Source organism: Punica granatum, chromosome 8 (assembly GCF_007655135.1).
Source record: "Punica granatum isolate Tunisia-2019 chromosome 8, ASM765513v2, whole genome shotgun sequence".
Taxonomy (NCBI): Eukaryota; Viridiplantae; Streptophyta; class Magnoliopsida; order Myrtales; family Lythraceae; genus Punica; species Punica granatum.
In genome coordinates this window covers 2,894,941-2,907,973 of record NC_045134.1, presented here as the reverse complement: position 1 = coordinate 2,907,973, position 13,033 = coordinate 2,894,941, and the positions used below count along the sequence as shown (strand labels likewise).

Genomic DNA, 13,033 nt, shown 5'->3' with positions numbered 1-13,033 from the left:
GTGATGATTTATATCCTGCATATATTAATTAATCGTGCCTATGATTATGATGATTTGCTGAAATATATAAAGGTCTTTCCTAGAAAGTGAGTGACTTGCAAATGAAGTTACCATGAAATTTACTCAATTTTTTTTTATGAGTTATCTCACTGTTTTCTGACAGCCCAGTTGGGTGCAACAAACTACTGTGTGTGCCAAAAATCTACGAAACCAAACATTAGATTATCATTAACCTAATCTGCCAACCTCTGTAAAATGAAAACCCCCCCCCCCCCCCCCCCCCCCCCCCCCCCCCCCCCCCCCTCTCTGTGATTTGAAGTTCCTATAAATTAAAGACCATGCCCTTCTGATCTGATTATCTTCTCATAACACATAATCGTTCTTTTCCACTCATAAACCTCTCCAGAATCCAAGTTGGGGGATATGGAAGGTCTTGAGAAGAGTAAGATGTCCGTCCTCTTAGGCATCGTATTTCTTCTTTTCGTGGCTCATTCTTCGGCATTCCCGGCATACTCGAAAGTTCACAATCACAACTTTGTTGTATGGCTTCTATTCCCCCGCTCTCTCATCCCATATCTTCACTTGTAATCGCGTTGCACGTTTTTTATTAGTTGATGATGTATTCGTCTTGGAGGTCTTCTCACTGATTTGTACCCTCTAAAAGTTGTTGTAGTTCGACCAGTTAACTCTCGAATGTGCAATATCAATGCTCTTATGAGTGTTACCAATACATTACCTAGGATGAATGAGATTAATCTTGATTCGCCACAGTGTAGAATTCTATCATCGACATGTAGTTCTTGACTTTGAGTAGGGTACGCAGTGAAGTTCATAAACATTCTGATCATAGTTTTCCTTTTTTTTTTTTCCCCTGAGAATTTTCTGATGATCGATATATTGTTTTGGATCACCTATATGAATGTGTAGGTTGAAGCAACACCAGTGAAGAGGCTGTGCAAGAGCCACAACATAATCACAGTGAACGGGCAATACCCGGGGCCTACTTTGGAGGTTAATGATGGGGACTCACTCGAGGTCAATGTCGTTAACAAGTCTCCTTACAATGTCACCATCCACTGGTACGTTATACGTGTCAATTACTTATAGGCATTAACTTCCATCAGAGGTTCTTTAAAAAGGATTAATTGCGTAGACCAATCGGAGAGCATCACGTGATGGGTTATCATCGATAATAAAATAATAAAAAACTTGTTAAAATTGTTATTTAACAATAAACTTATTTTTAATTATTATAATAAGCTAAGGTATCTGCTAAATGACATAAAACTAGCTATTTTATAAGAAATTTATTATTTTGAATACAACATCACTCGTATTGAAATAATAAGAATCTTATGGCGCGTTTGGTTTCAGAATTAAAATAATTTTGATTTTGATTGTGGAAAAGGACGAATGATTGTGTAATGTGTTGAGTTAAAGTTAAAGTTAAAATTTTTCACTTAAGAAATGTGTATTTTGTTGTGTAGTGTGTTAAGTTAAAGTTAAAGTTAAATTTTTTGTGATTTTAACTGTGAAATCAAACGGAGCATTATTACTTTTTAGAGGATCCTTAAAAACTCACTTTTTATGAGCATCTTGACCTAGACACTCCCTTAGTTATATATATTATGCTGATTTATTAATTAAACTCACACGACATGCACATGGTCAAAATAATTAATTTGCATTGATGCAGGCACGGGATCCGGCAGATGAGGACCCCGTGGGCTGACGGACCGGAATTCGTGACCCAGTGCCCAATCCGGCCCGGTGGGAGCTACACATACAGGTTCACCATCCAGGGACAAGAAGGCACGCTCTGGTGGCACGCTCACAGTTCCTGGCTCCGAGCCTCGGTCTACGGTGCCCTTGTCATCTACCCGAAGCAAGGATCTTCCTACCCATTCCCCAAGCCTAAGCGTGAAGTCCCTATACTTCTTGGTAATCATCACGGGATTGATTGATATCCATGATATTTCAATAAAGGAAGTAAGAAGAATAATTGTTTGGCGGCAAATTCTCCGGTTCCTTACCAGAAGCGTGATTTATTCCCTTGGGGCTGGCCCTTTGGTTTCGATCTTTTATGAATTTCTCTTATTAAGATATATAATATTTATGATGATACAATGATATATGATGACCGCGACGATGATGATGTAGGCGAATGGTGGAATGCTAATCCCATAGATGTCATAAGAGAGGCGACTCGCACTGGCGGGTCGCCTAACGTTTCAGATGCATACACCATCAATGGTCAGCCTGGCGACCTTTACAATTGCTCCAGCAATGGTAAATAATGGCACAAAAATTACGATCAATTCATTGTACAATGTGTAATTGAACTGTGCGAGCATGATTGACAACGCTATCAACAGGTACGACTGTGATTCCAATAGACTCCGGTGAGACCAGCCTACTCCGAGTCATCAACGCTGCACTCAACCAGGAGCTTTTCTTCAGCGTGGCGCAGCACAAACTCACTGTAGTAGGAGCTGATGCCTCATACCTGAAGCCCTTCTCGACCTCAGTCATCATGGTAGGGCCAGGCCAGACCACGGATGTCCTGATCACGGCCGACCAGCCTCCTGCCCGGTATTACATTGCTGCCAAGCCATACCAGAGCGCGCAGGGCGCCCCATTTGACAACACCACCACCACTGCTATACTTGAATATGGATCCCCCTCGTGCTCGGGCCAGTGTGCCTTGAAAAAGCCCGTAATGCCGAACCTTCCGGCCTTCAATGACACGTCCACGGCCACCTCCTTCTCTCAGAGCTTGAGGAGCCTTAGAAAAGTCCCTGTTCCTATTGGAATTGATGAGAACCTGTTTTTCACCGTGGGTTTGGGCCTCAACAAATGCCCACCAAACTTCAGTTCCTCCCAGTGCCAGGGCCCGAATGGCACTCGCTTTACGGCGAGTATGAACAATGTGTCCTTCGTGCTCCCTTCCAACTTCTCGATCCTGCAGGCCCATCACCAGGGCATCCCCAATGTATTCACGACTGATTTTCCCGCCAACCCACCAGTTAAGTTTGATTACACCGGGAACGTGAGCCGGTCCCTGTGGCAACCAATTCCAGGGACTCGAGTTTACAAGTTGAGGTATGGGTCAGAGGTGCAAATAGTTCTGCAGGGGACCAATATTCAGACAGCTGAGAATCACCCAATTCACCTCCACGGATATGATTTCTATATCATTGCTGAGGGCTTCGGGAACTTTGACCCCAAGAAGGATTCATCCAAGTTTAATCTCGTCGATCCACCGATGAGGAACACAGTTGGAGTCCCGGTGAATGGATGGGCAGTGATCAGATTTGTTGCTGACAATCCAGGTAAAAAACATTTCATTATAAATCGTCTTGTGATTTGCATTGATATCTTTGAAATGCTTCATCATTTGGAAAGTTTTCCAATCAACTCAAATCACAGGATCCGATATATACTCGAATTATCAAGCACAATTTTAGATCTCACAATCATTCTTGTTCATGGACTTGGAACAGGTGTTTGGATAATGCACTGTCACTTGGATGTTCACATATCATGGGGCTTGGCAATGGCATTCCTCGTCGAAAATGGTGTTGGAGAATTGCAGTCTATAGAGCCTCCTCCATCGGATTTACCTCTTTGTTAGCTAAAATCAGTATGTTTTGCATAAAAAATACATAGACCCGGGCTTTATAGATGGAGAGAAACTGAGCCACCGAATAACAATTGGCAACTTTGATCAACTCCTCAGTCGGATGAGATAGGATCTAAGTTCAGGTAGAAATTCATATTAAGGGATTTGTTCGTATAATTGTTCTTTGATAGACAAGTGGTGCTTCTGAGTGTACGAAGAAGCCCATACATTTGATATGTTGTGTATTAGATTCTTGCATCGTCCATTAGATGTACGTTATCTCTTAACCAATTGGAAGAGATCAGCATACGTAAAGGCTCTGTTTGGTCGTCTGATTCTGTAAATCTCTGTTCCATCAGAAAAACTCCGAACGTATTTTCAAAATGGAGTAAGTATAACCATTTCGGGTACGTGGTAATCTATGGAAATTCTTGAGAAATCAAGATTTAACACCAAGTAATATCATGCTGGACTAAGACTTGTGGGAGATGCAAATACGAAGGGCTTCAAAAATTCCGAGATTTGAAATTGACGAGGGAATTACTGACTAGACAGAATTTTCTCGATCTTGAGCAGAATAACTAGGGTCCTAGTTGAGCCAGGAGACCCGAGGATTGCCTCGTGAGATAGGAACAGAGCATTTCCAGACATTTGATTGGAAATCGGACGTATCCGTCAACTGATAGCTGTATAAGTATGCGTCCTCGACCATTGCAAGCTTTACAAGGCTCCCGTCCTTTACCAACTACGATGACCTTCTCACCCATAGGTTATGAAGAGTTAGGTAAAGAATCGCTGGTAGACCTTCTCGCCCATAAGTTCTGAAGAGTTAAAGAATCGCTCGGAGAGTCTCTTTGCCTTTGGAGTTAAGTCGGAGCTAATGAACTCTAGCTATACGAACGATGTTGCATCACCAAAATGGAAGTCTCCCCTCCACATAAGTCTTCTGATGCGAGCATATCACCAATAACTCCGAGCTCTGGATGCTCGGTGAAACTGAGCATCTCTTCCCTGAATATCGGTCTGCTCCCTGGTCGACGACCCAAAATCACGAGGTCATAATTTAGTTCCAGAGACTTGACTATGTTCACTACATGTACGTTGTCCTCTGCTTCCACTTCACAATGGACCGCGCTCATATTGTTGGCGTTCTTGATCTTGAATTCTTTGATAACTTCATCATCGAGCTTTTTTTGGTCTTCATGGTCATTATTGGCACACAAAGAATTTAGGAGGATCCGGATTACTGTTATATGGATCCCCTCACGACCCGAAGCTCTGGTGCCATATGCCAGTGCCTCTCGATCATCTGGCCCTCCGAGGAATATTACGGCTACATTAAAGAGAGAGTTGCTATATCTAGCCCGGTGATGAAAGCCATTATCTACAAGTATCCCAACTGTGCAAGGAGCTGAAGCCTGTATGTTTGGATTTAAACTACGTAGGTATGTGACCTCTCTAACATCATCCTGTTGCCTTTTCTGGAAGGGGACAACTATAAGATGCGCAGCCTGACCTCGAGCCAGGTTACCGATGTTCTCATGCATGCTTTTGTATGGTGCAATGATGGTAAATGGCTTTACGGTCACCGTGCCATCTGAACTTCTAGAATAATTATTAAAAGCGCGCATTATGTGGTCTGTGCTCTTGGTCCTATGCATCTTCTTATGCTTGCCATAAGGGACAACAAGGGGGACGGCGCGGCCAACAAGCTCGACCAGGTGCACCACATATGCGCATATTGGGCTAAATGGCGTGGGGTTCGAAGCTTCTAGTAGAGTAATGATGCTATGCACATTTTCTTCGCCGTGAACACATGAAACCACGCGCAACTCCGAACTGTGCAAACTTTTCTGGATCAATTCCGAGTCTCTTGTTGGAAGTATACTCATACGGTCCTGATGCTTCAAGATATCGAGCAGAGGCACCGAGAGTGCTGTAATCACCAAGTTTGCTAACACCATTACCGTGTATGACTGGTCATCTAAAACCTGAAAGGTTCAAACGAGTTTTAAATATGTATGGCGAAATAGATTAAGACAGAGAGTGTATAAGACACACAAACATAATTACAGATTACCTTCCGTTCTCTCCAGCGACGAAGAAAGATGAGTTCGGCTACCCCCCGGACGTTTAGAAGAAGGCCGAGCATGGAAGCCTGTCGAATCCGAAGCTTGTAGTATACAGCTGCTGGTAGGAAAGCACCAATGAACTTGAACAAGGTGACAAAAGCTGAGAGGGCCAGGGCTATGAGGGTACCTTTCCAGTCTTGTATCGAATAGATGTCCGTGTGTAAGCCGACATTAAGGTAAAACAGGGGCAAGAGAATCTCCATGGTAAAGATCTCGGACTTATCAACTAAGGTCGTACCTAAGGGTGGTCCTTTTGGTATCGCTAGTCCGAAAAGCATAGTTCCAAGGAAAACTAACCCGACGGAGTTGGTTATGAACAGCGAGTGGAGGGTTCCGAGAAGTATTATGGAGATGTAGACTTCACTCACTGGCCTCCCCTCCGGGGTTCTCGAGGCAACCCTGAGCAGGGTCAGCCGCACCGGGAAGAACAGTATTATGAGAACCAGGACGGACAATAATATAAAAAAGCCTTCGCGTAATTCTCCATTTTGGAGTACCATCGCAATTGGCAAGGATGCCCATGAAAGGACCTCGTTCACAGCCGAGGAAGTGAGTGCAATCTGCCCTACGTCAGAACTCAGCAGGTTGAGCTCATCCAGGACGGGGACCACGTTTGGAAAGTGTGTCAGGATGAAGGAACAGGCCATGACCGGGGCTTTTCCGTTCATTGCATTCAGTACTTGCGGCGCTAGGCCATACAGAATGAAGCTGACTAAGGCGGGAAGTATTATGTTCACGAACCCGATACCCAAGCCAATCTTCGAGGTCCTCAGGGTCATGGGCGCATCCATTTTCACCATGGTCAGGAACAAGAAGTATGTGAGGCCGAGATTGCTCGTCACATCCAGCAGTATGCGATCTCTCCCCGTGAACATTAAGCTCAAATATCGCTTGTTGTGTCCCAATACGGTAGGCCCCAAGAAAATTCCTCCCTGGGTTAATACATATGTAAGTAAATATTCTTACACATATTCTTTTTTTTTTTTGCCGATAGAAGAAATTAATATGCATGGTTTTAAAAGTTAAGCGATGAGTCATGTTAAACTAGAGACGGAAAATCTCACTGGTAATTAGATGCAAATCTGAAAAGCTACTCCACAGAGATTATCAATCTCGATGATTATCTGAAGCTTATAAAGCGAGTTACAATAAAAGAAGAAGAAGCAAGTCCTAGATATCTTCCTTCACATGAAGAAAAATGAAAAACGAAAAAACCTCCTGGAAATTTCAAGAACAGAAATGGCCGACCCTTATCAGGAGTGAATGACAACAAGACGAAAGGAATAACACGACGTGTGATCATCCTTTATTCCGAATGTGACAAGAGTGGTGTCAGAAACTTACTAGTAGACTGCAGACGAATCTCGGCTGCCTCAGGGGCTTGAGAAGGAAGTAGATGGCATGAGAAGCAATCTGAGCTAAAGCTATCAGGGCAATGAAGGAAGGAAAACTGTGCTTCAGAGGGTCATCTCCATACAAGATCCCCGCAGAGTGGATGTGCTCCTCCTCATTGATGCAAGTAAATGTCAGGTTGTTTATTATAGATGGCACGCCATCCATTTCCCTGTCCTTCTTCAAAGAACTCGACGCGCAACTTCACATGACCAGCCCCTGATCAACTCTCTGGAATGATTGAACACACACTGTTCAATCTCCACTCAAGGAGACTCTGCTCAAGCCCGAATCTCGAGTCTACTCGATATGTGGACGAGGAGAAGTCGGGTGGGGGTTTTACAAGAGAATCGAGATTGCCCATTTTTTTTAGTTATTTTTCTACTGTAAATATCGGTAGTTCAAAGTTGATGATTTCGAATTGGAGACAGGTATGTATTTGTTAGGGAAATGTCGAGAGGAGCAGCAAATTTAAAGGGGGGAACAATCAGAAAGTCAACTATGACAGGACATCCTGAATAAATCCTAAAATGGGTCTATGGTATGTTTATGCAGATCAATGATGCCATTTTTGGAAATTTTTGCCAAATTAGATTTTAATTTTGAACTTTGAACTTTGACCAGAACATCTAATTTTCTATTCAAATTAAATATGAGCTGTCCCTTTGTTGAATAGAACAACAGATTTGCATCATTGGTTCCTCCGGTCTTTTCGGGGAATAGGTGCTTCTAGGTGATACGACTGCGTTCTACCTAGCTAGAGGATACACGATGCTCGGAGATAGAATGCTGGATCCTTCATGCACTTCTAAATTCTTGGGATATATATATATATATATCTGTGTGTGTGTGTATACATATATATCCACACACACACACTAGTGATAGTAACTAGCGCCTCTAGCCGCGAGTTAACTTCACTAAAGGATTAGATCTTAAGTTATTAATTATATTGCAATGAATAAAAAATTGTTATAATCTTTTTATTCCTATATCTTTATTCACAGCAAAGTCTTTTTGAATACTTTGAATTTATCAATAGTCGATTTCGTATACATTGTGCAATGGTAAAATGACGACATTGAATAAATTAAATAGATTTCTTTTAACAAAACTAGATAGGAATAGATAACTGAGTAAAGAAAGAACAACATACAAAAAAAAAGGATTTATTAATTGTAGGAATTTGCATTGATGCAGTTCTTACATGAAGAAAATTATGCTGATTTATCATAAAAAAAATATTCTATTAATTTGTTTAAAATATCATACATAAGTATGTTAAAAAACTTTTCATTTTAAGTAGGTTGACGCATATTATTGTTATTTTATATAAATATTTTCATCTCTTTTAGTGAATTCATAAATTCATAATTGTGTGGTTAACATTTTATTTCCTTAGTTATTATATTAAAGTGTAATAGTGAACAGAGAACGGAGGCGAAATCATAGTCAAAATGCACCTTTTGTTTTAGAAAGACAAATAATCATATAATTGTGTTAAAAAATAAATTTATTTGTATGTAAATGTGCAAATAATTTCACGATAATCCGTTATCATTAATATGTTTAATTTAGAATTTATTATATTTAAGGTCATCATCCATAACATTATCGCCAACATTCAATTAGAAAAATAAATGGAAGATAAAAATAAATTATGGAAAAATATTAGAGTCAAAGTGAAATAACCTTTAATATCCGATCTTCCAAAATTACGAGAGTAATATCTTTCACAATTTTTTCTTAATGAGTAATATTTCACACAATTTTATCTACTAAAAAAAAAGGGTAAATTACAAAAAAAAACCCAAATTTTATAAAATGTCTCAGTTTTGTCATAAATTTTGTTTTGTAACAAAAAAACCATAAGTTTTCTAAAATGTCTCAAAAATGACATCCGTTATAACTTCTGTCAATTTTTGCCTACGTGTGACCTACGTGGACTGTTAAAGGGACCCACCATCAGCAGCAAAAATTGACGGAAGTTATAACGGAGGTCATTATTGAGACATTTTAGAAAACTTATGGTTTTTTTTGTTACAAAACAAAATTTAAGACAAAACTGAGACTTTTTACAAAACTTGGGTTTTTTTTTATAATTTGCCCAAAAAAATATATTGGAGAACGGATTATGAAAGAAAATGTGAAATTTGGCTCTCATTGGGATTTCTCAACTAAAAAAGCGTATCTTCTTATAACTCTCATTTATTACTAGTTGATGACCCGCGTGTTACGCGGGCACAATCGAATAATTTTTTGTTGCAATTAATTTAAATAATTTTACACATTATGCAAAAATAAAATTTAGTTAAAACCGAATGAATTATATCAGGGATATCAATAATTAAGAAAAATCATTCATACCGACTAAATAAAAACGATATTTTTACTTGAACATCAACTGGACTATAACATGCATCAATGAATTCTAATTTCATTGGAAACAATAAATTATTAATAATTTAATATTGATTAATAAAATAATATAGTTAGCCAAACATGCAAGTAACATTTTTATCAAGGAAAATCACATCAAAATTGATAATTTCGTTACTTTTTCCGGTCCAAATTCTTTTATACATGATAAACCATTGTACCACCTCAAAATCTATCAAGTTATAGATTAAAACATAAATTATAAAGAAAAACTTTCATGAAAATATAGTAGTTCTAAGCAAATAATAAATGCACCAAAGAAAGTAACATCCAATTAAAAGATAACATCCTAAACAAATTATTTTTATAAAAAAAAATTCACTATCTTACTCCCATCTTATTTCCTTCAACTCTGATAATGTTTTTCTATTGAACAATATGAGTTCCTCAGTTGATTGTAAGGATGGATTTGCTTCTAATTTCTCCATACGATTTCCTTTATCCAAGTACCTATTTAAGTTATTAAGCAAAATAATAAATAAATAAAAATGAGTTATAAATCAAATTTTAACAATAATGCAAAAGATTATTGAAGTAATTAAGAATATAAACTACAGAAAGCAAATCTCTATATATTAGAATAATATAATGTATTCATTATATTTAGCATATATAGGCGTATATCCCCAGATATTGGGACAATTCTTGGGTTCCGCGGCCAAATATTCAATCGCGGGCCCTCAACAAAATATTTTCGTACTCAAGGATAATGTTTTGTATAAGGAGAATAACGTTTTGTACAAAACATCAGCTAACTAATTCGTGCATGCAGTCGACTGATTATTTTATATGAAACATTATTCTCCTTATACGAAACCTTATTCTTAAACACGAAAACATTTTGTATAAGGGCCCTCGACGGAATATTTAGCCACATGACCTAAGAATTTTCCCAGATATTGTCACATCATCAGACTACTTTATTAGCATATATATATATATAATATTAGAAAGTCCTTTAATGGAAAATTATGAATATATTATTTCAAATTACATAGATAATACATTACCTTTTCAATAATTGCTCAGTTTTCGGAATTTGTAGACTGGTGCACAATTTGGTGGTTGTAGATGTGGAAAGGGTGTATTTTCCTATAATTTTTTTAAATAAAGAAGTAATTTTGGAGAAACAATATGAAGGATTAATATTTATTCAAATTAATTTGATCATTTATTTCGAAATTCCTTCACGATCGTTGATGTAATAATGATGAAGAAATGTTCCAAGTTCTCATGCAAGAAAATTTGTTCAATTTGTTTCGTCGTGAGCTCCCATAGTGTTACCTATCTTTTCATCCTTAGAATATTAATTTTATGAATTTGAATTAATTATACCACGAATATAAATCATTCATCAATTAAATAAAAAATAATTAAGTAAAAAAATATCCGAGGAGTAGTAGCTCAATATCATTTTTGTGAGTAAGGTCAGTTGCAGTATTAACTTTCCTATGTCTCCAATTGCGCACAACTTACCAATAACATTTGTAGGAAAAAATATGAGATATAATGTAAATATAAAAAAACTAAGACTATAACGATTACCGCAAAAGTATTGATTTACCTGTCACTTGAATGTTCATGTCATTGTATCTACTTTTTACTACTTGTATATCAACAAACTCAAACTTGTGTCGGTCGATGGGTAATTGATCTTCTTGCAACTCGGTCACTGACGTTACAAGTAAGAATAATATCTTTATATTTGCATCTCCTGACAAGTATCTCGATGAGGTAGTATTTATCTTGAAATTCTTGATTATGTATAAACCTTCTTCATGAAGTAACGATCTGGACAAATCAATCTGAGACTTTCTTATGCTTGCATTCTCTAACGAACCCTAATTTCATTAGAAACAATAATAATTAAATACATAATCAAGTTTTGTATTTCAAAATATTATAATTAGCCAAAAATATCAAAATATACCTCTTCATCAAGGAAAATCATGTCAAGACTTATGACTTCATTAGTCCTTGTGTTCACAGCAACCCACAATATTGTCAATCTCACTCTAATTGTCCATGTGTCTTTCTCTGGGCACAATTCTTTTATTATGTAATAAATCATTATAGCGTTTCAAAATCTGCAATATTATATATTAAAAAGATAAGTAAATGAAAAGTAAAAAATTCAAGTATGTTCAACGTGAACATGATTTTAGTCTTTTTTAGACACGTAATTAATCAAATTTAACGGGAAAGGGAAATCATAGTTACCTTTGCTTGCACTATCTTCCAAAGTATAAGAACCTGATATGGTTGACTACCTAGGACTTTGGCTTTCACAAAAAGAAAAATCTCCTTTCGCCTGCCTCTCCTAGTTCAATTCATGTTGTAGGTGTATATATATATACTTACACAAATGGCACAATATAAAGGGCAATATAAACAAAAAATATTATATAAATGAGAATTTGATTGTGATTAATATTGTAAGAATATATTTGTCCATAATGCAAAGGGAAACTCTATAAATATTATAGTCTCTTGTTAATATTGGTTTCAAACTCTATATTTTATTACAATATATATGAATGGCAGCTCGACTACTACAATACATAAAATTTCCTGAATAACAACAATATATTATATATATTATGTTGGGTTATATGCAAATAATATATATTCTACTATGTAATTATGATAAAAAAATTTCTTAATACATAAGTGATGACATGGCAAAGCGAGAAAACTTCATTTCTTATATGTGACGGAGTGAGCATTTTTATATATATATATATGTATAATATATATACATACAAACTCTCGTTTAGTGTGCATATATATGTTTAGGTTCAATAAAATAATGTAATACCAATATTTGAATGTACTTCTATGCATTCCTAGAAACCTTTCCGACTTGCACGGCCCTCATGGAGGACTGTTAATGGAAAGGAGAGATTGAATAGTGGAATGAGTACATTCCGAAACAATGACTCCCAAAAGGCCGAGAATAACTAGCGAGGTACATTTTCCCGATTCTTCCTCCGTTTGTTCCTGACTTCCGACCCATGGCAATGTCACCTAGTGCCGCGTAATATGCGAGTACACACAATATCTTCTCCTCGTTCCGAGGAATATTTCTGTTTGCTTACATTGTCATTGTTCCTGTTTATCCTTAATTACAAAAGTTAAGCTACTATCGATCCCAACAAATTCCCTGCCTTGCCCGGTCGGTCACTCCTCTAAAGCGCATTCAGCAAGTCCTTCGCCTGCCTCTCATCATCAAATGAGCAAAAAGGGGGAAGGAGAGGGAGGGGGTGGGTTGGTGTGGGGTGGTGTGGTGGTGGGTTGTGGGCGGGGCTAGAAAATGCGACAGGCTCTTGGGCAGCACGTGATTTGACATGCCCCGGCTGAATCAGTTCGATTAATTGTCGACTGCACGCGGCAATCTCAAAGTATGGAGAATTGGACATAACTGTCAAGCAATGGATGTATCAGTATG

At 37.9% G+C, this 13,033-nt stretch overlaps 2 protein-coding genes across 3 annotated transcripts; one reads left to right on the top strand and one right to left on the bottom strand.

The window, feature by feature from the left end:
• Positions 1 to 346: 346 nt before the first annotated feature.
• LOC116189420 (laccase-12-like) lies at positions 347 to 4,006 on the top strand. 2 transcript variants are annotated; one of them, XM_031519074.1, is made up of 6 exons: positions 347 to 540; positions 928 to 1,079; positions 1,697 to 1,941; positions 2,161 to 2,289; positions 2,376 to 3,332; positions 3,504 to 4,006. In XM_031519074.1, exons 1-6 carry the CDS (start codon positions 424 to 426, stop codon positions 3,632 to 3,634), a joined length of 1,731 nt encoding a protein of 576 aa, XP_031374934.1. In that variant the 5' UTR covers positions 347 to 423; the 3' UTR covers positions 3,635 to 4,006. The 2 variants fall into 2 exon arrangements, with proteins under 2 accessions (XP_031374934.1, XP_031374936.1); XM_031519076.1 differs by having other exon boundaries at positions 349 to 442.
• An 84-nt stretch (positions 4,007 to 4,090) lies between these two features.
• Positions 4,091 to 7,314, bottom strand: LOC116187804 (cation/H(+) antiporter 15-like). Its single transcript, XM_031516744.1, has 3 exons — positions 7,099 to 7,314; positions 5,664 to 6,686; positions 4,091 to 5,613 (listed from the first exon to the last, which is right to left on the bottom strand). The coding sequence occupies exons 1-3, from the start codon at positions 7,312 to 7,314 to the stop codon at positions 4,510 to 4,512; spliced, it is 2,343 nt and encodes a 780-aa protein (XP_031372604.1). The 3' UTR covers positions 4,091 to 4,509.
• Positions 7,315 to 13,033: the final 5,719 nt, after the last annotated feature.

Excerpts from the sequence above, each read along its gene's own strand:
- LOC116187804 (XM_031516744.1), bottom strand. The coding sequence starts at position 7,314 with ATGGATGGCGTGCCATCTATAATAAACAACCTGACATTTACTTGCATC. Across the intron at positions 6,687-7,098 it reads GATTCGTCTGCAGTCTACTA|GGAGGAATTTTCTTGGGGCC; the intron begins GTAAGTTTCTGA and ends GTATTAACCCAG. Across the intron at positions 5,614-5,663 it reads GTGTGTCTTATACACTCTCT|GTTTTAGATGACCAGTCATA; the intron begins GTCTTAATCTAT and ends TGAACCTTTCAG.
- LOC116189420 (XM_031519074.1), top strand. The coding sequence starts at position 424 with ATGGAAGGTCTTGAGAAGAGTAAGATGTCCGTCCTCTTAGGCATCGTA. Across the intron at positions 541-927 it reads TTCACAATCACAACTTTGTT|GTTGAAGCAACACCAGTGAA; the intron begins GTATGGCTTCTA and ends ATGAATGTGTAG. Across the intron at positions 1,080-1,696 it reads TACAATGTCACCATCCACTG|GCACGGGATCCGGCAGATGA; the intron begins GTACGTTATACG and ends GCATTGATGCAG.